General features: G+C 32.7%; 2 protein-coding genes across 2 annotated transcripts; both read left to right on the top strand.

Annotated features, from left to right (window-relative positions):
- Positions 1-1,136: 1,136 nt before the first annotated feature.
- LOC139896911 (F-box only protein 8-like) lies at positions 1,137-2,380 on the top strand. Its single transcript, XM_071879550.1, has one exon. It carries the CDS (start codon positions 1,205-1,207, stop codon positions 2,378-2,380), a length of 1,176 nt encoding a protein of 391 aa, XP_071735651.1. The 5' UTR covers positions 1,137-1,204.
- Positions 2,381-6,702: 4,322 nt separating this feature from the next.
- LOC139896904 (uncharacterized) lies at positions 6,703-7,898 on the top strand. Its single transcript, XM_071879542.1, has 2 exons — positions 6,703-7,216; positions 7,444-7,898. Exons 1-2 carry the CDS (start codon positions 6,703-6,705, stop codon positions 7,896-7,898), a joined length of 969 nt encoding a protein of 322 aa, XP_071735643.1.
- Positions 7,899-27,833: the final 19,935 nt, after the last annotated feature.

Below are 27,833 nucleotides of genomic sequence, written 5' to 3'. Positions count from 1 at the left end.
CAAACGGCCGAGGTGAGTGACCATATTTTAGTCACTAATAATAGTGACCATAAAAAGTGACCATGATATATTAGTCACTATAGTGACCAATTTGAGATTTTGGTCTCTAATTAAATTTTGTGACGGACCTATAGTGACGAAGAGTGACCAAATAATTTTGGTCACTAAATTAACTTAGTGACCATTTTTGTATGATTAGTGACCAAAAAGCCCTCGTCACTAAAACCCATTTTTCTTGTAGTGACAATGAGTCCGAGTTCGAGTCCGAATCTGAGTCTGAGTCTGAGTCCGAGCCCGAGCATGAACAATCGTTGAGATCCTCCTCGTCTACATCCGAGTTCTTCATCAAATCATCGATTATAATCCTTTCATACCAAGTACGTTTATCACGACATTTTTTACGCTTCAATTGTTTTCTTTCTAGAATGAAATTAATAAAATGGTGTTTAATTAATGGCCTAAGTATTCGTTTCTTACAATACAGATATGGATCGGGTAATGTCATATTCATATCTATATCTAATTAATTCCAATTCATCTATCCATATTCATATCTAATTAATTAAGCAGGTTAATGGATATTCATTGAACACTAAAATAATGTTATAATATTTCTTAAAATGTGATAAAAACAAAAACGTAATATAGCAAAAAATATATAAAACGTGACATAATGTATGTGTAATGATAAATGAATTTGTAATAGTATATGTGTTTATATTTAATTCATTATATAGTTGTAAACAAAATGTTTATGTAATGATAAATGAATTTGTAATAGTATATGTGTATGCATATATTACTACTTATGTATTTATATACAATATGTTTTTTAGATGTTAAATATATTAATGGATGTAACTTTTCACTATTATCGATATCCATATCCATTTAACTTCATTCATATCTATATTCATATTCATTAAAATTATCCATATCTATAAAAAATCAGGTGAATATCCACCGGATCGAATGACCAGTGTCATTCCTATTTGCGTCATAGTGTTAACATTTAAACTTGTGTGTCATTAGGCTTAAGGTAAGGGGTGTTTATATTTACATTAGAATGTTGAGGGTTATAACCGTAAATTTTGTGATAAATTCAAAATGTCTGACCACCATACAGATCTATCGTTTCAAGCTTTCACACTTTGTAATATCAAAACCCTAATTTATCATCTCAAATCTACGGAGTAAAACTAATATGTCTGACCACATACCTTTTGAAATTCAAACGGAAATTATTAAAAATCTCCCCGTGGAATCATTGATTCGATTCAGATCGGTTTCAAAATCGTGGAAATCTCTGATCGATAGTTCTGAGTTTATTGTTAATTATCACGTCAACTGCTCTCAGCTGCAACATAATCTGTTTGTAAGGTATATTGATGCACAAGAATTATATGAATGGAATTTAGAAGATGAAAATTATCTATCGATTGTGGATGATGACAGTTTTCCCCAAAATTGGTTTCCGTTAATTGTTCCAAATTCTGTTAAACAACTAGGCAGGCTTCCATTGTTGTTAGGTACCTCTCAAGGTCTGTTTTCCTTTTACAATAATCCTGTAGGGAGTAATAGATACAAAGAGATGACTGTTGTCATTTGGAATCCTACAATTGACAAATCAGTTAGTGTTGTTGTGCCTAATGTGTTACGAAATCACCCCTTTCAGACTGTTGTTGGCTTTGGGGTTTGTCCTCGAACCATGGACCCTATGCTTGTCAAGATTACTTATATTTATTCTTTAGCATATGATATGTCAATTTGCATCCCTTCTCAAGTTGAGATTTTTACGTTGAGCTCAGGTGCTTGGAGGAGTTCATATAATAATATGCCTCGTAAATCACTTACATTGACACGAAACCAGGTAAACATAGATGGGTTTATATATTGGCTTGCTACTGATAGGATTCCTAGGGGTGATGGCTATTATCTGAATAACTCGATTTTATCATTTGATATGATATCTGAAGAATTTGCAGACATTCATCTCCCAGATAGTTTGGCACAACTTAGTGGCTCTAATTTGTATATACGTAAATTAAGGAATTCTCTTGTGATGCTTGAAATCAATAGGGAGGTCGAGAAACAAGAACATTGTGTATGGAGGATGGTAAATGGTGCCCCAAACTCATTTGAAAAGTTATTTATTATTAAGGCACCCGATGCATCATTAATAAAAAAAATAGATGGGGTACTAGGATTTAGAAAAACCGGCAAACCTATAATTGAGGTGTTGTATGATAGTGATGAACGAAATGCTCTTTTTGTTTATGAACCTGACTTGGAGCACATCGATGATATTGGTATTTATGGAGTTGGGTTTCCTTACTTAGCAACTTCATATGTGGAAACACTACTATTACTTAATCATTGAGATTGTGAGTTGAAGAAAAGATGGATGGATTATGACAGAATTCCAAATGATGGAGCTATAGTGTATATTAGTTGTAAAGATTCATGTTTCTGTAAAAAATAATGTTATATGCAAACATCTTGTTACATTTCTAGTATAAAACTATGTCAGATAAGTGTTCTTATTTTGGTTCGTGAATTGTCAACTATGCTGTTAATTTATATTTGCTATTAATAAATGTGTTATTTATTTTTTTATTTTTTCAACTATATGTATGTATATTTGAAGTGAACTCCATGGGGGTGCAGTGGGTGGGGAATCCAACTGTCTTATTTGCAATTCGTACGCAATGATCCTTTGAGCTTCAAAAAATTTAGACGCGTTATGTTGAAGAGGTTGCGTAGGAGCCAATTCGACCATACTGTTAAGGAACACAAGGTATTTATTCATCCTTAGAACTTTCAAGGAAGAGAATGATGTTTTGAGAACTTTTTTTTTTTTTTTTTTTTTTTTTAACACTATGCATAAACATCTTGTCGAATTTCAAGTAATCTATATGGGACTTGTTATATTATTTTGGTTTGTCAGCAATTTTGTTACTCTGTAATAGTAGAACTTGATGTGCTATCACTATACCTGGAAAATGGGTCGGTTTGTGTAACGGGTTAAAACGGTTTTGGGTTGAAATGAGTCACGGGTCAAACGGGTTCGAGAGTTCATTGCAAAAACTTCGAGGTGCGCTAGGCCACGAACTGTGACATTTTTCTCTCTTAAAAATTCTTAAATGAGTGGTGTAAGTTCTAATCCCAATAGCATGTGATAACCAACTAATAATACATGACCATCATTTGGTACCCCGGAAAGGCCTCTCACTATATTACCATCTTTTGAAGTTGAAAACATCACTGGACACCACCTGAGTGCAATCATTAATTATTCATATCATTAAAATAGTGTGTTTCTTGATGAAGGATAAATTGCAAAGAATGAGTTTTGTCTGAGTGCTATTTTGAGTGGCACACTTTGAGTGACACCACTTGACCGACCTTGAGCTTAAAGTAAATTTCAGGCAGGATTCAAAACCCATGAAAATTTGATTTTACCATTTTTATGGCGTCTCTATTTTATTTTATTTTATTTTATTTTTATTCAATTTTATTTAATTTCTTTGTTTAATTTAATTTTTTAATTCTATTTTATTCTTAAAATAAAAAATTTCTAATTTTTGGTCGGAAGTCCACTCGGAAGCAATCTCTCTATCCGTTAGAGGAAGGATTGTCTACATCTCACCTCCCCCATACACCACATATGTGGTATTGGGTTTTTTTGTTGTTGTTGTTGTTGTTGTTGTTGTTGTTGTTGTTGTTGTTGTACTTTGTTTTCACTCAAAAAGTCTAAAAAAGATGATAATAAACCTCAAAATATCAAAGAAATTATGTTTTGGGTATTTTACCATGAAAATAATTATTACAGTATATGAATTGTGTTTTTTGTCAATTTGAAATTAATTGAATTTCAAATAAAACGTGGTCAGTTTTAATGAGATGAACAATTATATTGTACTAATGCAAGATGTATTTGTTGATTGAAAAGTTCACCTAGTTATGTAAATTCCAGACTCCAGAGGAAGGTGGCGAGAGTTGTAGCTGCTAAACTCGTTTCGGTTGCTACGTTGTATTTTATTTGACAAGAGAAGAACAATCGATGTTTCAAGGGTAAACTTTCAGATGATCAAATTTTGATTTAAGTGTTTACCACCGTGAGCCTCATGCTGTTAACACTACACTTTAAATACTCTTCTCAGGTGCGAGTGTTGAGAGACCAATGGAAGATTCCTTAAATTCACTTGATGTTGTTTTTGTGGGTCGTTGTTCGTTTCTAGTTTTGGTATGTTATGTTTCACTTGGCTTTTAGCTTCAAGGCTGTATCATACCCGGCCCAATGGGGGAGCAAAGTGGACACTTGCTCAGGGCCCAATATTTCTAAATAGTGATTATTCATGTGAAGGATTACTCTTTACCCAAAAAAGAGAGAAACTAGGGAATTAGTGTATGTGTATTCGTCATCATCCTTGTAGGGTGTCAAATGCACGCGCTCGGGGGCTCGGGTTCTGTTCTCCTTTGCTCGGGGTTCTTGACTTCTTTCGGTAGTTGGCTATTGGCAGGGTGAGTATTGAGGTGCGATAAGAGGGGTTACGAATTTATAAAGCTGGGGATTAAATCTAATTTTCTTCTTTCCAACGCGTTAGTATAAGTTAAACATCCATATCATATAGAGAGTTTCAGAAACAATAAGATACAATTTGTCTCTAGACTCTTTTGAACTCATCTGAACTCCACGAACCACAAGATTCACTCTGGTTGGTAACCTATTAAGACTGCAAAACATTGACCTTTCGAGGAATCACCTTGCACCAAAATGTCTCTAAATTAAAGGAAGGAAGCAGAATGATATGAGCACCAGTTTCTTGGATAGTAAACTTGTTAGAAACCAAAAGGGACCAACACCATTTATCTTCCTCCACTTTGTTAACTACACTGAAGCTAGCTCCATCTCTAACTTAACGAGCATAGCCTTGTTTCTCCTACTTAAAGATTGAACCCACGACCAAATCCAACAACCATCGCAAAACCTGTCTGTTACCCAACAGTTATTTTTATTAGAATCAAGATGATGAAGTCTCTTGAATCAAACCGAGAGAATTGAATCTCAATCCAAAGATGATTTCAAAAACTAATGTTACCACCATTCCCAAGTTTTCTCCTAAATGCATTAATCGAAACAATATTTGACTCATTCGGGTTACAAATGTTCGCCACAATATTGTGCCACACACCTAAAAATTCCAGGCGTGATCTCACAAGGGAATAATGGCTATGAAGCTCATTTACAATAGCAACCCATAAGGCATTTGGGTTCAAAACATACCTCCATCTCCATTTATACAAACAATTTTTTTTGTCCCTTTCGAGCTCGAGTTTTAGAAATCAGTTTGCGAGCCGACTATTTTCGAAGCAACAACCAGTTTTTCAACATGTCTAGTCGTGCATTGTGAGTCTCCGTATGTTTGGTTAAGTACTTATACCTTGCTTTATTTAAGTAAGAAAAAAGTATAGGTAAAAAGTAACCGGAAAGTAGGGAAAAAGTAGATAAAAAGTACATGTGACAGTCACTTTTTCTTAAACTGTGTGCTTTATGTCTGTAGACTATTAATTTGGGACGGATGGAGTATGTTCTAACAATATCTTAGCTAAAACTTTGTTTGGCGAGCGAATAAATTTAGATTAATTTGTTCAATAAATGTGCAACTTCTTGCGTCTATGAAACTAGATTCGATCTAAATGATGAGACATCTCGGTAAGCAATAAGAAATAAGTGTGTTTCAAAATTGTAATAAATTATAATATGCAAATAAAATATTCGTATAGTTTATTCAGGTGTATAACTTCACTAATACGAATATTCTTGCATAATCCCGTGATGTTTAAGGGTCTTAAACTAGTACGGAGTAATTTACTAATTTCCTAAATAAAAAAAAAAAAAAAAAAACGCATTTATCTTGATCTTGATATAATATATAAGCCGAAATTTTATATAATGGACTGATGGATCCGTGGACATGAGGAATATTCATTTGAGTCCATAAATTAAGTTGAGATTCAAGGGATCAATGAGAGCGCGACATGTGTCACGAAAATCACATGTGATTGAAAAAAAAAAAATTCAAAATTTTTTTTTGAAAAAAAAATTTTTAAATTTTTTTTTCGAAATTTAAAAAAAAAAAATTTTTTAAATTTTTAATTTTTTTTTTTTTTACAATCACATGTGATTTACCTGCACAATCACATGTGATTGAATTGTACAATCACATGTGATTGGAATTGCCATGCATAATCACATGTGATTGAGTTTACAATCACATGTGATTGACATGCATAATCACATATGATTTTTTTTTTTTAAAATTCGAAAAAAAAAAATTTTCGAAAAAAATTTGAAAAAAAAAATTTTCGAATTTTTTTTTTCAATCACATGTGATTTTCGCGCCACATGTCGCGTTCTCATTGGTCCCTTTGTTTTCAAGCAATTTTCGCGCCACATGTCGCGTTCTCATTGGTCCCTTTATTTTCAAGCAAATTTATGGATGCAAAGCAAATTTATGGATGCAAGTGATTACAACTCCCTACATATATATCACGGATATATCACATGTATAAACTAGTAGGCCCAATTCCTTCTGTAGTACTCGCAGAGTCGTAGTTTCTGATTTCACTGTGTAAAATCCCTAAATTCAACCTCTTAATTTCCCCAAAATCAAAAAAATAAAACCCTAATTTAATTAAATGTCTGATAACGTTCCTTTTGAAATTCAAATAGAAATCATCAAAAGGCTTCACGTCAAACCATTGGTTCGATGCAGATCAGTTTCAAAATCATGGAAGTCGATAATCGATAGCTCCGACTTTATCGCTAATTACCACCTATGCAACACTCAGCTGCAGCATCGTTTACTAGCAAGGTACGTTGATTCAGAAGAATATAGATCAAATATAGAAAATGGAAAATATGTCTCGATTGTGGATGATGATAGCTTTCCTCGTCAAAAATCTCCTCTGATTGTTCCATCGGATGTTACACTACTTGGTAGTTTGCCAGATATAATTGGTAGTTCTCAGGGTGTTCTCTGCTTGTGTGATATTTACGATGCTTTTGATGATGAGGCTCATTTATGTGATACCATGACCTTTGTTCTATGGAATCCTACGATTAGGAAATCGATTAATATTGTTGTGTCTAATGTAATAAACAAGGGTGAATTTGAAACTGTTGTTGGTTTTGGGGTTTGTCCTCGTAATGGTGACCCTAAGCTTGTCAAATCAAACTCACTTATATTTCAAGTTTGAAATCTACTGAAAAATTTATGACAAAATGCATCCCTTCGCAAGTTGAGTTTTTTAGTTTAAGGTCGGGGTGTTGGAGGAGTTTGTCTATGAGTGTGCCCCGTAAATCAATTGAATTGAGATGGAACCACGTATGTATAGATAAGTTTATTTATTGGGTTGCCGCTGATAGGACTCATGCAGGGGGTCATAAGATACGGAAGAAGAATTTGATATTGTCATTTGATATGACAACTGAAGAATTTACAGAAATAGACCTCCCGAACAATCTGGCATACTTACGCAATGGTGACTTGTCTTTATCTACATTATATACATCTCTTGTTGTGGTTGAAACCAAGTATGTTGCGGAAGCAGAATATTGTGTATGGAGGATGGAGCAGGGGGTTCCAAACTTGTTTACTAGGCTATTTGTTATTAAGTCACCATGTGTGTCATTGCAAATACAAGCAGTACATGATTTTAGGAAAACCGGTGAACCTATTATTGAAATGTTTCTTGATACCGATGATGCACAAAATGCAGTTTTTGTTTATGAACCCGAGTCAGAAGAAATCAGTGATATTGGGCTTGCTGGATTTGGGTTATCATGCTTAGCGAAATCATACATTGAAACACTGGTTTTGCTTGATAAATAGTGGAGTGGGAGGATCAATATTTTGTTATCTTTCCAAAATGTAAAGCTATGAACACACAACGGACTCTTGGAGCAAGCAGGTCAGGTATGTGGATTTAATTTTGTGGATTTTATGAAATAGTAAATGCGCTCTACATATTAGATGTTTGTAACTTTTTGGATGATGAATATCACATTTTTTGTGAACGATAAGATGTTAAGTTGCAAGTAGTCTGTGTGCTAACTAAAATGTCAATGAATAGAGTTTTCACCTTGATTACCATTTATGCAAGTTGGTAGATAATAAGGATTGTTTTGGTTTGTTTTGATATTATCTAAAAGTGACATATTAGTTGGTAAGTGATAAGCTACATACGGCAAGGGGGTTTAACAAGAGCCATGATTGGTCATTAAATTTTACTCCTTATCCAAATACTCGGTATTAGTTTGTTACTTATTAGTTTGTTACTTTTAGTTTGTTACCTTGGTTTATCCGTATAACTTGTCATGGGGCTATAAAGACCCTTTGGTATTCTACTTTAATTAGTTAGTTTTGAGATTTGATTATTATTGTTTTTTATTCATCGTGAATAAAATTAAACCTAGAAGGTTTTCCTGTTATCTTGAACCAAGAAGGTTCTCATTGGTGAACAAGTTTTCTTTATATTGAAGTTAACATAAGAGAATTCAAGTTTTAGCAACTACTACATTTACTATTAGTCTCCTTAAAACGTCCACATTTTCTCTTGTTACAATCCTGATTTTGCTCTTTCTAAATATCATTTATATTCTATATTATACTAGTGCTAGTGTGTCCTGTGGGTAGATTAGTAAATTGGCTTTTTCTCAATATCACTTACTTATGTTTTTAGTATGGAAGATACCAACATATGTATCAGCTGGCCACTGCCAAAATTCTTTGTACAGTTGTTTCATCCCCGCATTCAGCAAATATTTATTTTAAATTTTCTCTCCAGCATTTTAATATCAGAAATAAATATACATAACTTTTAAATTTATCTTTTTAGTTATGCATAATGCTTTCCATATACACATATTCATAAATCATGTTTATACTTTTTACTGTTTTTTTTTAAAGCTAAGATTTTATGAAAATATAACCAAGTCATATAGAGGAACACCATGAGTTTGGCATCGAACCAAATTAAGTAAAGAACTCCAAAACTAGCAACGCCTAAAGCAAACACCACCATATGAATATATTTACTTTTCTAGGAACACATGAGATCCACTTACTGCTATGAAAGTAAAGGGGCTGATTCCAGCTGTGCTTCAAGATTGGCAAGTTCAGTGATTGACCATCCTCCAATCACCCTTCTCCAATCCCATATTCCTTTTAAACCTGTTTGTGAATTGTAACTTCTATTAGACACTGTTACCTCCTTTTTTTAATTGCCTTGCTAAACAATCGGATTCTGGCAAAGGAGTTTGAAAATGAAACCCTATCTTATCACAATCGGATCCAATTTTACATATGTTTTTCCATACCAGGGCATGTGTATTATTGATTGCATTTCCATCCAGCCCTCCATTTGCGCCAAAATGCATTCGGATCTAATTTGAAACGTCACCAGCATTTGCTTAATAGGCTAAGGTTTTTTGCAATCAAACTTCCAGTTCCCGATCCACCCCGTGATTTAGACGCCATTGTCCTTTCCCAACTAATCAATGGGATGTTCCTCCTATCAAGTGTGTTCCAAAAAAACTTGCCTCTTAATGATTCGAGAGAATGCAATACGCCACATGTAGCTTTAAAAAGTGTCATAAAGTATAATTGGAGGACTGAGGAGACTACCTAGCATTGATACTAGAGTTAGTCTAGCCCTATTGACAATTTTTTGTCTTAGTGAAGTTTATACAAGATTTATTATTTATTTTTTTAAGGCAAAAAACGATAATTTATATAAAAACGAGGCCGTTTTTCAAAGTAAAACGACCTCAACAGGGAGTAAAAAAAACGGAGAAGCTCGCACATAAAAAGCAACCATCTAAATGAAAATTATCTATAAGCGAGCTTCCCTTAACAACCCGAAATACCTTACAAACTAACTAAACAAAAGCAAATACTACACGATAAAAACGGGAACCAAACCTAACATACAACACGAGACTAATCCAACCAATCAACCTATAGGTCCCGCCATTTTTAACTTACCGTTAACCGTCTCTTTCAAAATATTTTTCCGGATCGATTCTCTATCTTGTAAGATAAGACATTGACGGAACTATGCTTTTACCAACAATTTTTCAACCACAACATTACAAGCATTAACTGACCCCAGGCTTTTACCAACCGGTAAGCCTTGGTAGTTGAAAGGAAGTTGGCCGAATGAGCAAGAAAGAGCATGGGCCATGTTTTCAACTTCCGCATCTTCAACATTAACACCATAGATCTTACTTTTTGTAAGATTGATATGAAGTCCCGAACCATATCCAATAAAAATTAAGAATTCATAACATATTATAATCGTTACTAACCGAGTTACCGATCATTCCCCGAAGAACAAAGCATCATCGTCAAATTGTATTTCAATCCAACCAAAATGCCCTTATCGAAATTACACTCTTGCTTGATTAAAGCTTCAATTGCAATTAGACACTTTTGTGATGATTACTTGTAGGGGCGGAACTAGCTTTAGACTAGGGGGTCTCTGCCCCAGTGGACCAGCAGATTTTAAGACTAAAATTTAGATTAGAAAAAATTACGCCGGTAGTACCTGTGGTTTATACACTTTTGCACTGATACACCTAAACTTTTATTTTTGCACCGTTGATACCTGAGGTTTGATTATGTATCACCACTGGCACCCCATGGTAACAGCTGTTTATTGTAAATCGTTAAGCCCTCACATGTGCATTGCATGTGAGGGTATTTTCGTTCCATCAACTAATTGTTTCCCTAGTAAAAATACAATACGTCCATAATACTGAAATATACAAACGATTGTTTTCTCCTTCTTCTTCTGCGTTCAACATCAGAACCAAAAATTCAGTAACCCTAATTGTGAACAACATGGATTCTCGTTTATATCATATGCGAAACGAATCAGACTCCTATGATTTCAGCGATTTATATGGTGAGATTTTATATTCATCATGTTTTTTTTATTAATGAACTGCTACTGTTATTATGAGGTACCAAAAACGGTATTCAATCAAACCTCGGGTATCAACGGTGCAAAAAAAAAAAAGTTTAGGTGTATCAGTGCAAAAGTGTACAAACTACATGTACTACCGACGTAATTTTTTTTAGATTATGTTATTTTGCCCGCAACTCAAAATTTCTAAAATATTTTTTTTCGTCTCATATTAATAGTCCTATTTTAATTTTGAAAGTCTTTTCTTTTTAACTTTGACTTTACATATTTTTATTTTCGTATTAAATATTATTGAATAAAATTTTATAACAAAGGATCCAATCCCTCTCTTCCCTCTCTTCTTATTAAAAGAAAAGCTAAAATAAGTAATATTATTTTCAATAAAGAGATCTTGACCATTCATTTAATCAAATAAATTAGTTACAACCCTTGGATCAAAAAATTAATACAAATTTCATTTTAATGAGACATTACCACACTACCCCTAATTGATTAAGGCTATGTTTGGTAGAGAGCTTTTTAGAGCTTTTAGTTTTTATTAAAAAGCTCGTATACAATAAAAAGCTTCGTTTGAATAAGGAAGCTCAAAGCATTTGAGAAAAAGCTCCAACGTTAAACGCTTATCCTACTAGCGTTTAAATTATCGGAAGAGCTTTCGATTATTAGATTACTCAAATATCCTTGTAACATAAATCCACACTCTAGCCGCCAAATTGGTACTAGTTTACTTTGATGATCAATTAATATAATACGCAAAATTCACACACCTGTCCAGTTGTTTTATTCGCATATATAAATAAACTAGTGAAATGAACCGTGAAACTACGAGTTGTTTAAACGAAACAGTTTAGCGATATGTTTTAGGTATTAAGTGAACGTAAACGCTAAAGTCCATTAGTTTAATGACCCGTGAAACCACAGATTCCGACTAAGAAACTCGTCAGCTGAACATTGCATCAAACACCTAAAATGCATATTAAACAATCCACATCCAATCATAAAAGATAATATTGGTTGTCATTTTATTTAAAAGTGTAAATTAAAATATAAGTTTAGAATTGGTTTCCTTCTGGCTAGCTTTTATACTTTCTCGTACTCAATGAAAATACTTAAGTAAAATAATTCAAAATTATTTAATTTTAATAATTAAAATAATTATTAATAAGATTTAATAATAGTAATTAATTAATAAGATTTAATTTTAATTTAAAATTATTTAGATTAATGACATCACCCACCATGTCTAGGTTTTTATTCTTTTATTTTTTAATTTTCTTTTAACAAATGAATTAGCCTAATAATGACATCATCATTGTAGGATTTTAATATAAACTATAGAAATGTAAATCAGTGTTTTTTGTTTATTAATTTTATAAGTTATTAATTTTTCTACTTTTATTTCTCTTTATTATACAATAGAGCTATTTAAATTTTTTTTCATGTCCATTTTTATCATTTTATCATTTTTTAACAGCTCCAGCTACTTTGTCAAACACTCAAATATATCCAAAAAGCTACAGCTAACAGTTACCCGCTACAAACTACCAGCTTCAAGCTTCTACAAACTACCAGCTGCTCTACCTAACAGCTACTTTTGCCAAACATACCCCAAAATTCGTTTGCTAACCATTTAATACGGAAATAATTACTGAAACACCTTTTTTTAAAAAAAAGGTCAAACCATTCAATTACGGAAATAATTTTAATTGACCTTTTAATTACGAAAATCAATTAACATGAGTATCCTTCTTTACATACATATATGGAAATACGAGTATACCGAATTCATTTGCCAAATTATTGTTCATCCCTATATTTCATATTCTTATAATCTTTGAAAACTATAACCTCACAAAACTATTTAATCTCCAACATTTAAAGTACAAAACTTGCCAAACAAAATTCACAAAATTCGTAAAAGTCATGGATAAAATAAAAATGGTAAAAACCAACATTCCCTACAAATTCCCTACAAATAAGGGATTAAAAAATATCTAAACAATTTGATTGTTTTGTTGAAATTCAAATTTGAATTTGCTAATGCAATTTTTAGCCACGATCACCATATTGTGTATATATCCAATATAAATACTGCATTTTAATAAACAACTATTAATAACCTCATTTTAACTTCAATTTACACTAAACTATTAAATTAATTAATGTCTATTTGAATTTAAAATTTAAACTTTCTGGACTTTGAAAATTGAATATTAGTCAACGAAAAATAAGCAATTATTATTGTTATTCTGAGGAATGAGCGATAATTATGGAATGTCTATTAAATCAACTTTATTAATTAAAAATTCAAAGTTTAAATTAAACTCTCTACCGTATAAACGGTCTTTTAATTGTGTTATTCATTTGTTCTACCATGAAATTTTAATTCAATCTGATCATCATTTGCATTGGGTATCATGTTTGCATCGGGTATCATGAATTCCATTTATCTCTTTTCATTGACGTTTTGTTAGGAAGAGGGGATCGCCTGGACGTTGGGAGATATAAATTTGAGAGAAAAACAACTCTATTACTCACAAGAATAGATTTACAGAGTATTACAAAACTCTTACAAAAAAAAACTCTCAAGCTCACACACACTCTCTAGGTTGTGATTACACTTCTCTGAATGATTTGGGATGATTTACAATTGAGGTTTGCACCTCTATTTATAGTAAAAATTCTATGGCGATGGAATGGTGTGAACGGAGAAGGTTGGCGGCCGTCATCATCATCAACTTTGCTACCTCCATATGAGTTGTCAAGGTTACCTACTTTGAATATCTAGAAGGTGGGCTTCTAGATTGTAGGCTGGAAATCTTCAATTCTCCCCCTCCAGCCGAATCCACAAACATTCCAGTTATGTCTCTGCATAACTCCAACTTCTCTCGAGTCACCACCTTTGTTAACATATCCGCAGGATTCTCCTTTGTATGGATCTTCACTAGTCTCAACAGTTGTCGATCAATTACCTCGCGTATCCAATGATAGCGAATATCAATATGTTTTGTACGAGAATGGTACATGAAGTTTTTGCTCAAATCTATAGCACTTTGACTGTCACAATATACCTTGTACTCCTTTTGCTTGATTCCAAATTCTTGAAGATAACGCTTTAACCACAACATTTCTTTTCCAGCTTTTGCGGCAGCAATATACTCTGCTTCAGTTGTGGATAATGCAACACACCTCTGTAGTCTTGACTGCCATGAAACAGCTCCCCCTGCAAAAGTGTAAATGAATCCTGAAGTAGATTTCCTACTATCAGGATCTCCGGCCATATCCGCATCTGTATAGCCTTCCAAGATTGGATCAGCTCCCCCGTAACAAAGACATAGATTCTTTGTACCTTTAAGATATCTGAGAATCCATTTTACCGCCTCCCAATGCTCTTTCCCGGGGTTCGAGAGAAAACGACTCACCGTTCCCACTGCATGAGCAATATCGGGCCTTGTACACACCATCGCATACATCAAACTTCCAACTGCTGAAGAATATGGTACTGAAGACATCTCCCCGATCTCTTCCTTGGATGAGGGACAAGAACTCTTGCTTAACTTGAAATGATTAGCTAATGGAATGCTAACAGGTTTGGCATTGTTCATATTGAAACGTGAAAGCACTCGTTCAATATACTTCTCCTGAGATAGCCATAACCTTTTATTCTTCCTATCTCGGGTTATCTGCATTCCCAAAATCTGTTGAGCCTGTCCTAAGTCTTTCATGTCAAAAGACTTAGAGAGTTCCTTCTTCAGCTGGTTGATCTTCGTTACGTCTTTCCCTACGATCAAAATATCGTCTACATAAAGTAGAAGAGCAACGAAATCTCCTTCAGAAAACTTCTGAATGTAGATACACTCATCTGCTGCAGTTTTCTTGTACCCGTGACTCACCATGCACGAGTCAAACTTCTTGTACCACTGCCTAGGTGCCTGCTTTAAACCGTACAAACTTTTCTTCAGCTTGCATACGAGGTTATCTCCTGAAACCTCAAAACCTTCTGGCTGCTCCATGTAAATTTCTTCATGTAAATCTCCATGAAGAAAAGCTGTCTTTACATCCATCTGTTCAAGCTCCAAGTTCATACTTGCGACCAATCCAAGTATGACTCTAATTGAAGTCATCTTGACTACTGGTGAAAATATCTCGTCAAAATCAATCCCTTTCTTCTGTTGGAATCCTTTGACTACAAGTCGTGCTTTGTATTTCACCACTTTTCCACTACCATCCATTTTCAGCTTGAACACCCATTTATTTTTCAGTGCCTTCTTCCCGCGTGGAAGTTCTACAATCTCATAAGTTTGATTTTTCTGCAGAGAATCCATCTCATCCTGCATTGCGAGCAACCATTTTTCTTTATCCTTATGAGTTACTGCTTCATGAAAACTCTCCGGTTCTCCATCTTCAGTAAGTAGAAGGTACTCGGATTCTGGATATCTACTCGATGGAATCCGACCTCGTTCAGATCTACGAACTTCTGGAACATTCTGAGGAGATCCACCATCATCTTGACCTTGTGATTGTTCTGGAACGTCTGGCAGATGGGGTTGTGGCTCCCCCTGCTCAGCACCGTCATTTTTCTCATTATCTTCTACTTTTGGAATTTCTACCTGCACTGAAAATTCATTTCTCATGAATGATTCCGTTGTTGCCTCTGGCACCTGAGCAGCAACATTTGTCTTCTGAGATATTGTGGGCTTTTCAATATCTTCTATTGTCTGGCTTTCATGGAACACCACGTCCCTACTTCTGATCACCTTTTTCTCCTTTGGATCCCATAATCTGTATCCAAATTCTTCATCTCCATAGCCTATGAATATGCATGGAGTGGTCCTTGCATCCAGCTTCTGCCTGAGCTCCTTGGATACATGTGCGTACGCCAAACATCCAAATACTCTTAAGTGAGAGTATGATGGATCCTTTCCAGACCAAAGTTTCTCCGGAACTTCAAAATTCAGTGGTACTGATGGAGATCGGTTGATCAAATAACAAGCGGCTCTGACTGCTTCTCCCCAGAATGGCTTTGGCAGCTTAGCCATACTGAGCATGCTCCGAACACGTTCCATGATTGTTCGGTTCATTCTTTCTGCTATACCATTATGTTGAGGGGTACGTGGGACCGTCTTCTCATGTCGGATGCCATATGATCTGCAATAGGCATCGAACTGTCTGGAAGAGTATTCACCGCCGTTGTCGGATCGAAGACACTTTAACTTCTTTCCTGTCTCACGTTCTACCATGACATGGAACTGTTTGAAGTAATCGAACACCTGGTCCTTCGTCCGTAAGAAATATACCCACACCTTTCGAGAAGTATCATCGATAAACGTCAGAAAGTATCGATTGCCGCCAATTGATTCAACCTCCAAGGGACCGCAAACATCAGAGTGTACCAGACTGAGTAACTCTGATTTTTTCGTTGAAGAGGAATTAAACGAGACTCTATGCTGCTTACCAAACAGACAATGATTGCAAGAATCTAGTGCAGCATTGAAAGGACCCGTTCATATACATTATAAACGATTCACAATAGTTGATTACATCGCGAGGTATTTGACCTCTATATGATACATTTTACAAACATTGCATTCGTTTTTAAAAGACAAACTTTCTTTACAACGAAAGTTGACGGCATGCACACCATTTCATAATACATCCAACTATAATTGGTTTAATAATAATCTTGATGAACTCAATGACTCGAATGCAAAGTCTTTCAAAATATGCCATGAATGACTTCAAGTAATATCCTGAAAATGAGCTAATGAACAGCGGAAGATTTCTTTAATACCTGAGAATAAACATGCTTTAAAGTGTCAACCAAAAGGTTGGTGAGTTCATAGGTTTATCATAACAATCATTTCAATATATTAATAGACCACAAGATTTCCGTTTATAAATATATGTACACTCGCAAGTGTATAAAAGTATTCTATAAGTTGTAGGCACCCGGTAACAAGCCTTAACGTTCATGTTTTACCCTCTGAAAGTACACCAGATCAGGTGTGTTTAAAATAACCTCGAAGTACTAAAGCATCCCATAGTCAGGATGGAGTTTGTCAGGCCCAATAGATCTATCTTTAGGATTCGCGCCTACCGTACATAGACAAGTAGTTTAATGTTACCAAGCTAAGGGTATATTTCTAGTTTAAACCCACATAGAATTAGTTTTAGTACTTGTGCCTACTTCGTAAAACATTTATAAAACAGCGCATGTATTCTCAGCCCAAAAATATATATTGCAAAAGCAATTAAAAAGGGAGCAAATGAAACTCACCATACTGTATTTCATAGTAAAAATACATATAACGTCATTTAACAAGTGCAAGGTTGGCCTCGGATTCACGAACCTATATTAAGTATATATATTTATTTGTTGGTCAATATCTGTCTAACAATTTAGGTCAAGTCGTAGTGTATCACAATCCTAATGCTCGAGACCGACATGCAAAAGTCAACAAAAGTCAACTTGACCCAAAATGACTTCCAAAATCTATACATGTTTATTATATAACTTATATATAGTCATTTTATATATTTAAATATATTTATCAGATCTTATTATACTAAATAATACCAGTCATTTATTAATAAATAAAAATTTATATTTAAATTTATATATGATAAAAATATACTTTTATATATCTCAAGTAATAAAATTTATAAAATTCACTTATTATCATAAAAATATAATGGTATGTATTATTAATGTAATTATATTACGTGTGGTAAAAATATCTTTGTACGCATATTTATTTGATTAAATAATATTGATAATAATAATAATGATAAAAATAATAAAATGATAGTTTCAATAAAAATATAAATTTTTAGTAATAAAGATAATTTTAGTAATAACATCAAGTGATAACAATTATAATAATCGTTTTAATAATAATATTAAAATTAATAATAATTCAGTTGACCATATATTTTAATCCGTTCATCGAACCCACACGATTTCTAAATGAAAAGTTATTAATTTTTCTTTAGCTTTTCAACGACATGCATATCATATACCTTATCTCAGTAGCATATGTATCAAATTCGTGATTTATCATAAACTATTTAATGACGAAACTAAGCATACAAACATGCATAATCATATATACTCGAGCACTAGTCAGGGATACACTATTAATATATAAAAGATAAGATATGAATGCTCACGTATCAATATTGTGATTCAATATTGCAGGAAAGTACGTAGATGCAATGAAAATGATAAACGTTAGGTTGACCTCACGAGCAATACCCTCGAACAATACCCATAACCTCCATAGCTATAACCCATAATTTCCTTAGCTCTATCCCGTTTGAAAACTTATTTTGAAATCGTCTGAATATAACTCCATCGTAGTATTTTATGTATACTAATAATATCTTGAAATAATACTAAGTAAATATATATATGTAATTTGATTGAGAGAGTTTAGAGAAATATATTTTCAAATTTCTATGAAATAATGAAACCTATTGAATTCTATTTATAATAGATCTTTGAATTATTAAAGTGAATTATTAAAGTATGAATTATTAAAGTGAATTATTAAAGTATGAATTATTAAAGTAAATTATTAAAGTATGAATTATTAAAGTGAATTATTAAAGTATGAATTATTAAAGTGAATTATTAAAGTATGAATTATTAAAGTGAATTATTAAAGTATGAATTATTAAAGTGAATTATTAAATTATGAATTATTAAAGTGAATTATTAAAGTATGAATTATTAAAGTGAATTATTAAAGTATGAATTATTAAAGTGAATTATTAAAGTGAATTATTAAAGTTAAAGTAAAGTAAAAGTAAAGTAAAAGTAAAGTAAAGGTAAAGTTAAAGTATAGTAAAAGTATAAAACTATGTACGTATAATACGCGTATAAATATATTTAATATTAATTTAAATCGTTATATCATAAAACATTTTAGAAAAGTAGAATTATATATATTCATAATAGGTTTCAAGTTTTTAAATTACAGTCTGTTGGTGAAGCATGGGATAAAGTCCAAAGGTTTAATAAACGTATGAAATCATCTTAATGAAAAATGTCGAGTTACTTAACTTGTCGATATCCAACATCTAAGTTATTTACACTCCACGTTCTTACTTATAGATCACTTTACCATTTTCCGAATATTGTCAAAAAGAATAGATTTCTTAAATCACAGTGGACCTCATAACATTGGCCCGTAATCATATCATAATGTATCTGATAATTCAATCATTTGATATTATCTCTTAATTCTGTCGATAAATATATCGAAACAAATACGTTCATGTAAAGTATCATATATATCAAATACTTTGTTAATGTTTTCAGTTATTATATATTATATATACATATCTATATACACATAATTGTTCGTGAATCGTCGAACACGGTCAAAGGGTAATTGATTACATGAATGTAGTTCCAAACTTTTTGAGATTCAACATTACAAATTCTGCTTATCATGTCGGAAACATATAAAGGTTAGGTTTAAATTTAGTCGGAAATTTCCGGGTCGTCACAAGCATCCTTGTCTACATTGATAAGCTCCTTCTTTATTAGGGTAGACAACCCTTTCTCACTCATGTGACCGAGTCTCTGGTGCCATAAATTTTGTGAAGCTTCCTTTTCTGCAACATTAATACTGTCTGTGCAGATCTTCACATGAGTCTTGTACAGTGTGCCACAAATGTGTCCTCGAGCGACTATCATAGCGCCTCTTGACAATTTCCATGTGCCTTTACTGAAATGACTATCATAGCCCTGTTTGTCGAGAGCTATCCCAGAAAGTAAATTCAGCCGAAGATCTGGCACATGGCGGACATCCTTCAGAGTGATTGTGCTCCCAGAACTTGTCTTTATCCTGACATCTCCAATTCCGACAATCTCAGCGGAACTGGAATTTTCCATCTTCACAACTCCAAAGTCACCAGCTTTGTATGTTGTGAAGTATTCCTTGTATGGAGTCACGTGGTAGGAAGCTGCAGTATCTACCACCCATTCTGTTTCTTCTCGTGAGACGTGAAGGCATGTCTCATCATGGGTTGAACAATAAGCTACATCACCAGAGATAGTCACTAATGTTTCTCCACCCTTATTCTTCGGCTGTGAACTGCTTTGACCTTGTTCCTCTTTTAATCTATAGCAGTTCTTCTTCATATGTCCCTCTAATCCACAATGATGGCATTTAAATGTTGGTTTTCTGCCATCAGCTGACCTGCCCCTGCTCTTGCTTCTGCCTCTCCATTTATTTTTGCTACTCATTCGCTGTCTCCCCCGATTCTCTGTGACAAAGGCATGGGTCTGATCTGTGCCCATGTCTTTTCTCCTTGCCTCTTCACTGAATAGGGCATCCTTGACCATTGACATGGTAAGTTTGCCATTCGGGGCTGAGTTGCTGAGTGTTATTACCAGCGTTTCCCAACTATCGGGAAGGGAACTAAGTAGCAGTAGCGCCTGAACTTCATCGCCAAGCGGCATCTCTACAGACGATAACTGGTTGACCAAGCTCTGGAACTCACTGGTATGCTCGGCAATTGAAGTTCCACTTTTGAGTTTCATGTTGACTAAACGCCTCATCAGCAGGGCTTTATTCCGAGCAGTCTTGGCCTGGTACATGTCCTCCAACTTTTTCCAGAGGACATATGCGTCTGTCTCTTGTGCAACATGGTGGAAGACACTATGATCAATCCATTGACGGATCTGACCAATAGTTTTTCGGTTTGATTTCTTCCACTCTTTCTCTTTGGCAGAATCAGGGTTTATACCCTTCAATTCAATAGGATCGAACAAATCCTTACAGCTGAGGAGATCTTCCATTCGAGGTTTCCACAGCGTGTAGTTTGTGGCTGTGAGCATAATCATAGCTCCGAAAGATGATGTTGACTCTTCTGTGGACATTATCACCTTACAAATAATTTTTCAACACAAACGGGGTTGAATTGTAGAAAACAGAGATCACCGTTACGTCCGGAACGGTTGAAAATGGTGGAATAGACACTTCGCGGCTTAAATTCCACTTACGGGCAAAATTATAATTTTTATAAACTTCAGAGACCAAGAATGAAATTCTGAAAATTTCAGGGACCAAATTGTAAAATTTCAGAATTGCTACAGTACCGCTATAGTACCACTACAGTACTGCTACAGTGACTTGCTACAGTGCCGCCAGCTGCTACAGTGAATTGCTACAGTGATCGTCTTCTCCGGCAAAAATTCCGGCACCGGTCGTCTTCTCCGGCGATATTCCGGCGAGTTGACCAACTTTGACCGCGTTTTCTGGGCTCGTTATAACTCCGTTTAAGTCGCCGTTTTTTGCGTTGGACTCGGTTCGACGAGACGAATCCAATGGTACACTCAAAATTGAATTTTGAGAAAACTTCCGAAAACCCAAAAACTCAACCAACGTCTCTAACCAAGCTCTTGATACCACTTGTTAGGAAGAGGGGATCGCCTGGACGTTGGGAGATATAAATTTGAGAGAAAAACACTCTATTACTCACAAGAATAGATTTACAGAGTATTACAAAACTCTTACAAAAAAAAAACTCTCAAGCTCACACACACTCTCTAGGTTGTGATTACACTTCTCTGAATGATTTGGGATGGTTTACAATTGAGGTTTGCACCTCTATTTATAGTAAAAATTCTATGGCGGTGGAATGGTGTGAACGGAGAAGGTTGGCGGCCGTCATCATCATCAACTTTGCTACCTCCATATGAGTTGTCAAGGTTGCCTACTTTGAATATCTAGAAGGTGGGCTTCTAGATTGTAGGCTGGAAATCTTCACGTTTTGGGTTGCAGGTGAAATTAGGGTTTAAGTATCGACACATCAGGTTTACATCAGGTATCATACAATCACGATGCATTTTAATCCAGATTCCGAAAACGATTTCATCATTTAATTAATCATTATTGAGGTGTAAGTACGCAATGTTTCCTGTTCATCGCAAGGTTTTTTTATTTTAATGTTTCATGAATCTATGTTTTTTGGTTAACCGTTTTGTGTTGTTTATTTTGAAAGTATTATTTCTTGGCATTTTTTTCAAGTGAACGTTACACAAAAAACCTTCCTGTTTACTAAAGGGGTTGAAATGGATTCGTTTTAGCTTAAACAAAAGGATATTCGTTCATTTTTCTGGTGTTGTTGTTTGTAGATTTTTGCTGGGATTGTCAGTTATTTTTGGTTTCCCTATTGCTCATGGTAATCTAAAGTTTGGTTCCTTCGTTGTCTTTCATTTGTTGTGTTCGTTTTGTGCGGTTTAGTTTCCTATAATATTCTTATAGATTGTAGGTTGGTTTGTAGAAAATTAGTCTATTAGCTTTTGGTGTTGTTGATTTTAGGTACTTGTGGGAGTTGTCAACTATTTCCATATTTTCCTCTGTTGCCGCTAATTTAAAGGTTAATTGTTGTATTATCTTTCATTTATTGTGTTCATTTTGTTGGGCTTTGTTTCTGATAATCTTCTTATACTCATTGTGGGTTTTACAATGGCTTATGCATTTGTAGAGGGTATATGTAGAGGGTATATGTAGAGGGTGTATACATATTTGACTATTTAATTCTAAATTAGTCGTTGTATACCACTGTTTGCAGGTTCTTGCATGATGTCTAATCTATTTCCAAATTTCTTTCTGCTTTACGGTAACTTAAGGATTCAATACTTTGTTATGCTTGGTTTCTTTTGTAACTTTTTTGATTCAATAATGATAATGTATATGTATATGAAGTTTGTAGCTTTTTCATCTGTTGACCTAATTGTATCAAATAGAGCTGATTTTTTACACTTGATTAATATTTTAGGATGTCCCCTAACAAAATCAGCATTCATGTTTTAGGGTTTAAAGATGATAATTTATAATTTATTTACTACAGTTATGATTTGGGTCTATAATCAATCACTCACGCATGACTTATTTTTGTCGCGCAATGTTGTTAAGGTTCTTTGTTTATAAAAAATTTGTAGTTCGCAAATGCTTTAATGGATAGTACAATATTCGTTTTTATGTTTAAAGTTATCTTCTTCGTAGATGGAAACCACCTAATTTTACGTTTTGTTAAGTTCAATGCGCCATAAGAAGTGGATGGTCAAGGTTCTTTCAAAAGGCTTCTAGAAGTTATGCCGCCGGTTCGACTACGGATACCAAAGAAAACAAATAATTTGATGTGTCTATTGAGAATCAGCTATCAGTTCAGTCAACTGAATGCCGAAACTGTCTAGAGGAAGATACCATCAAGATTCTTGAATTTCCTTATATGTTATGCTTGTTATAGTACTGGTATTTTATCATTTGAGTAGCTATTAGATAACTAACAGGAGTTATTTGTTGTGTCTAAAAAACTATGAAAATTTTCGCATGACTTGCGGCCATGCATGCTTAATCAACGATACGAAGTATGTTAGCCTCTTTACTGCTTTACTTCGTTTTCGTTTCTCCTACCTATATAAATTTACCGTACAATCTTTTAATTTTCATCGCAATATGTTATAAAGCAATATGTGCGACTGTCTCTTAGGTTGTGCGATTATTACAACATATTACAACGGAAATTGTAATGAGTATGTGTGTAAACTATTTTTTGTGCCGTATAAACATGCTTTATTCATCTAACGAGTATATTGTAGTATCAAATCTATAACATGATAAATTTTCACTTATACAAACACGGAACGTTCCTCATTTTCGTACCACAAAATTTATAACAATTATTTTCTTAATTCAGGTAGAAGTTCCATTGTTCTTTTTTAATTAATATTTCATATTTTAGTAGAACCGGAGGTTCAACCAATAGCTTTTACTTGATTTTTAATTTAACCTGATATAAAATTTTAAAAATGTCGTATTATAAAATTGTGACTAATTTCTCTAATCAAATGTCATCGAAATTAAAAAATTGACTGCTATCAGTAGTTTATGTCATCCGGTAAAAAACCATTATACATTTTAAATACATTATTGTTCAATATTTGATGCTTCACATTTATTCAACTTTGATATTCTTTTACAGTCCGTTGAATTACGTATTGTTATACTTTAAAAAAAAAAGCAAAACATACTCACTATAAAACAAATATTGATGGCAATACTCACCGTTCGCAACTACCAAGATAGATTGTAGTCGTTTAATAACCAATGGATAGTTAATGTAAAGTTTATTTGTGACGACCCGAAAATTTCCGACCAAATTTAAACTTAATCTTTATATGATTTCGACAAGATAAGCAAAGTCTGTAATGTGGAGTCTCAAAATTTTTGAACTGTTTACATAAATTCATTTAACCTTTGACTATTCTCGACGATTCACGAACAATTAATTGTAAATAAATATGTATATATGTGTATATAAGTATATAAGTAATAATTAGAAACACTAAATAAAGTATTATATGAACTAATAATTTGAACTAATTTATGATCTACGAAATAAATAAATTATTATTGAAACATAATAAATATAATGTAATTCGAACATAAATGGTTTCGAATTCATTTAGTAAATGATTGTAGCATTCGTTTATCATTCGATGACTACTGTTTCATTTGATTGTAAAATGTGATGTTAATATAACATTATAATATATACTACCGTTAAACCTAAAACATCTATCGACATATTAAACTGTGGCTAATTGAATGATATTAAAACTGTGCCAAATTGATTGGACACTAATTGATTGGATGTTACTGTTTTTAAAGTTTCATTCTATTCTTCCACATGTGATTAAAGATTCGTTAAGTTATTACATTATCAATAAAAATCGTTATTTTAGTTATCATAAAAATAAATACAAGTTATTATTATTATTATTATTATTATTATTATTATTATTATTATTATTATTATTATTATTATTATTATTATTATTATTATTATTATTATTATTATTATTATTATTATTATTATTATTATTATTAGTATTTTTATTAATAATATTAACATTATTATTATTAATATATATATTATTTTTTTAATTATACACATTTAATAAGAAATATAAACAGATATATAACCCGTAAAACCTTCTATCCCTATCATCTTTAATTTCTTTTTCCCTTTTCTGTTCTTTTCCCCATTCGTGTCCTCAATCATCGCTAGCAAACAACTCAGATATGACCCTAGGAAGCGATTAATAACACTGACGATTTAACTCGATCCATCATAACCACAATATCTCAGACTCATCTTCATACAGTGGCGATTTTTTTTGAAGATGAAGATAAAATTTGATTTTGTAATCTGGTTAGTTTTATTGCTCGATTTCCTCATGAAATACTTGTTAAATCTTCCATAGAACCTTCGTCAATTATCAATTTCATCAGAAACATCAAATTAATTGCGAATTTGATTCTTGAACAGACATTTGACCTTTTGTTTTGAAGCTTTGACTCCGAAATTCATCATCAATTCTTCGATTCAGCCTTTCAAAATTTGTGGATAGTTTCACGAATATAATTAGAACACATTTACATTACCAGTTTTCTGTTTTTGATTAAACACCACACGCTGCTACAACTGCGGCTCATCTTCTGTTTCTACTTCGTTCGTTCCTACTGCAGCTTTACTGTTTGTTTCCTATATTCAACCACCGCAAACCACCACATCCGCAGCTTCTGTTTTCTGTTACGATGACCAACTGCTACTTGCTTCTATCTCTTATTGTTTCTGCCTAAAACAATCGAAGACCCCACCCATTTCTTTTTCCTGTCCAATCTATTTAATTCGCGAATTTTGTTAATTAAACTGACGAGGTACTGAGTAAAAGGTTTGGGCCTGCTATTGGGCTGGGTACCTAACTACTATTGGACTGCTACATTTCAGTTTTCTAGTCGGGCCGCCGGTTTCTTCTATTGGGTCCATGTCCTAAATTTTGTTGGGCCAAAACCCATCACACACGCACACTTGTTTTAAATTAGATAATGATGAAGAGAATATATGTCGAATCACGTATGATACAAGATGGGAGTGATAATGCGTGAATCATGATTATGATAATTATGACTCACGATTTATTATGATGATGATATTGGTCACAATGATGATGATTATGTTAGAATGATAAAGGTGATTTCATGGTGATGAACGAGTACGTTGATAATGTATATTGATAATGATACATGGTGATGAAACAGAAAAGAAGTTATGGTGATAAGATGATTAGGGTATGATGATTCACAAACAAGGGTTAATAGAATTTAAGTACCATTTAAATCAGAAAAACAATAAGCAGATCATTATTTTAGGTTGTTATCGGGTTAGCGGGTGGTCGCGGGTTCAAACCCAGACTTGGGCATTTTTAAGGGCTACTTCTTTGAGGTAGTATTACTATTACCATTACTATTATTATTATCGTGTCATTATTAGTATTAATATAAGTATTATTATTATTATTATTATTATTAATATTATCATTTTATGAATTAATAAAATAAGTATCATTATTATTATTTTTATCATTTTTATTATTATTATTATTATTATTATTATTATTATTAGTATTATTATTACTAGGTATTATGAATATTATTGTTATTATTATTATTATTATTATTATTATTATTATTATTATTATTATTATTATTATTATTATTATTATTATTATTATTATTATTATTATTATTATTATTATTATTATTATTATTATTATTATTACTATTACTATTATTATTATCATTGTTACTTTTAACATTAAAATTATTATTTTTAACATTATTATTATTATTATCATTGTTACTTTTAACATTAAAATTATTATTTTTAACATTATTATTATTATTATTATTATTATCATTATTTGTATTACTAATATTACCATTAGTATTATTATTACTATTACAACAAATATTATTTATGTAAAATATAATTATTACATATAACATAACTATATTAATTTATTATTATTATTATTATTTATCTAAAGTATATAAGATAAATATAGTTAATTAAATTATTAACGAAACACATAATTAAAATAACAATTAAATCACTAATAATATATAAATTTGTTCGATTATCATTATATGTGTTAATATATATATATATATATATATATATATATATATATATATATATATATATATATATATATATATATATATATATAATGATATAGGTTCGTGAATCCGAGGTCAACCCTACACTTGTTCAATGATGTCATATGTATTTTTACTACGAAATACAGTATTGTGAGTTTCATTTGCTCCATTTTTAAATGCTTTTGCAATATATATTTTTGGGACTGAGAATACATGCGCTGATTTTATAAATGTTTTACGAAATAGATACAAGTAATTGAAACTACATTCTATGGTTGAATTATCAAAATCGAATATGCCCCTTTTTAGCCTGGTAGCCTAAGAATTAGGGAACTGACCCCTAATTGACGCGAATCCTAAAGATAGATCTATGGGCACTAACAAGCCCCAGTCAGAGAATTTGAACTGCTTTAGTACTTCGATTTTATCATGTCCGAAGGGAGTTCCAGAATGATGGGGATATTCTATATGCATCTTGTTAATGTCGGTTACCAGGTGTTCACCATATGAATAATTTTTATCTCTATGCAGTGCGAAATGCCTAATATGAGATGATGTTTATGAGAAATGAAATGAAAATCTTGTGGTCTATTAAATTAATGGAAATGATTGTTTATGATAAACTAATGAACTCACCAACCTTTTGGTTGACACTTGAAAGCATGTTTATTCTCAGGTATCAAAGAAATCTTCCGATGTGCATTTGCTCATTTTAAAGATATTTCATGGAGTCATTCATGGCATATTTCAAAAGACGTTGCATTCAAGTCGTTGAGTTCAATAAAGATTATTATTAAATAAATGACAGAT

The sequence above is a fragment of the Rutidosis leptorrhynchoides genome, chromosome 1 (assembly GCF_046630445.1).
Source record: "Rutidosis leptorrhynchoides isolate AG116_Rl617_1_P2 chromosome 1, CSIRO_AGI_Rlap_v1, whole genome shotgun sequence".
NCBI lineage: Eukaryota > Viridiplantae > Streptophyta > Magnoliopsida > Asterales > Asteraceae > Rutidosis > Rutidosis leptorrhynchoides.
This window is presented reverse-complemented; position numbering and strand designations above follow the sequence as displayed.

Coding starts and splice junctions, on each gene's coding strand:
- LOC139896911 (XM_071879550.1), top strand. CDS start 1,205: ATGTCTGACCACATACCTTTTGAAATTCAAACGGAAATTATTAAAAAT.
- LOC139896904 (XM_071879542.1), top strand. CDS start 6,703: ATGTCTGATAACGTTCCTTTTGAAATTCAAATAGAAATCATCAAAAGG. Junction 7,217..7,443: donor TGGGGTTTGTCCTCGTAATG/GTGACCCTAAGC, acceptor GGACTCATGCAG/GGGGTCATAAGATACGGAAG.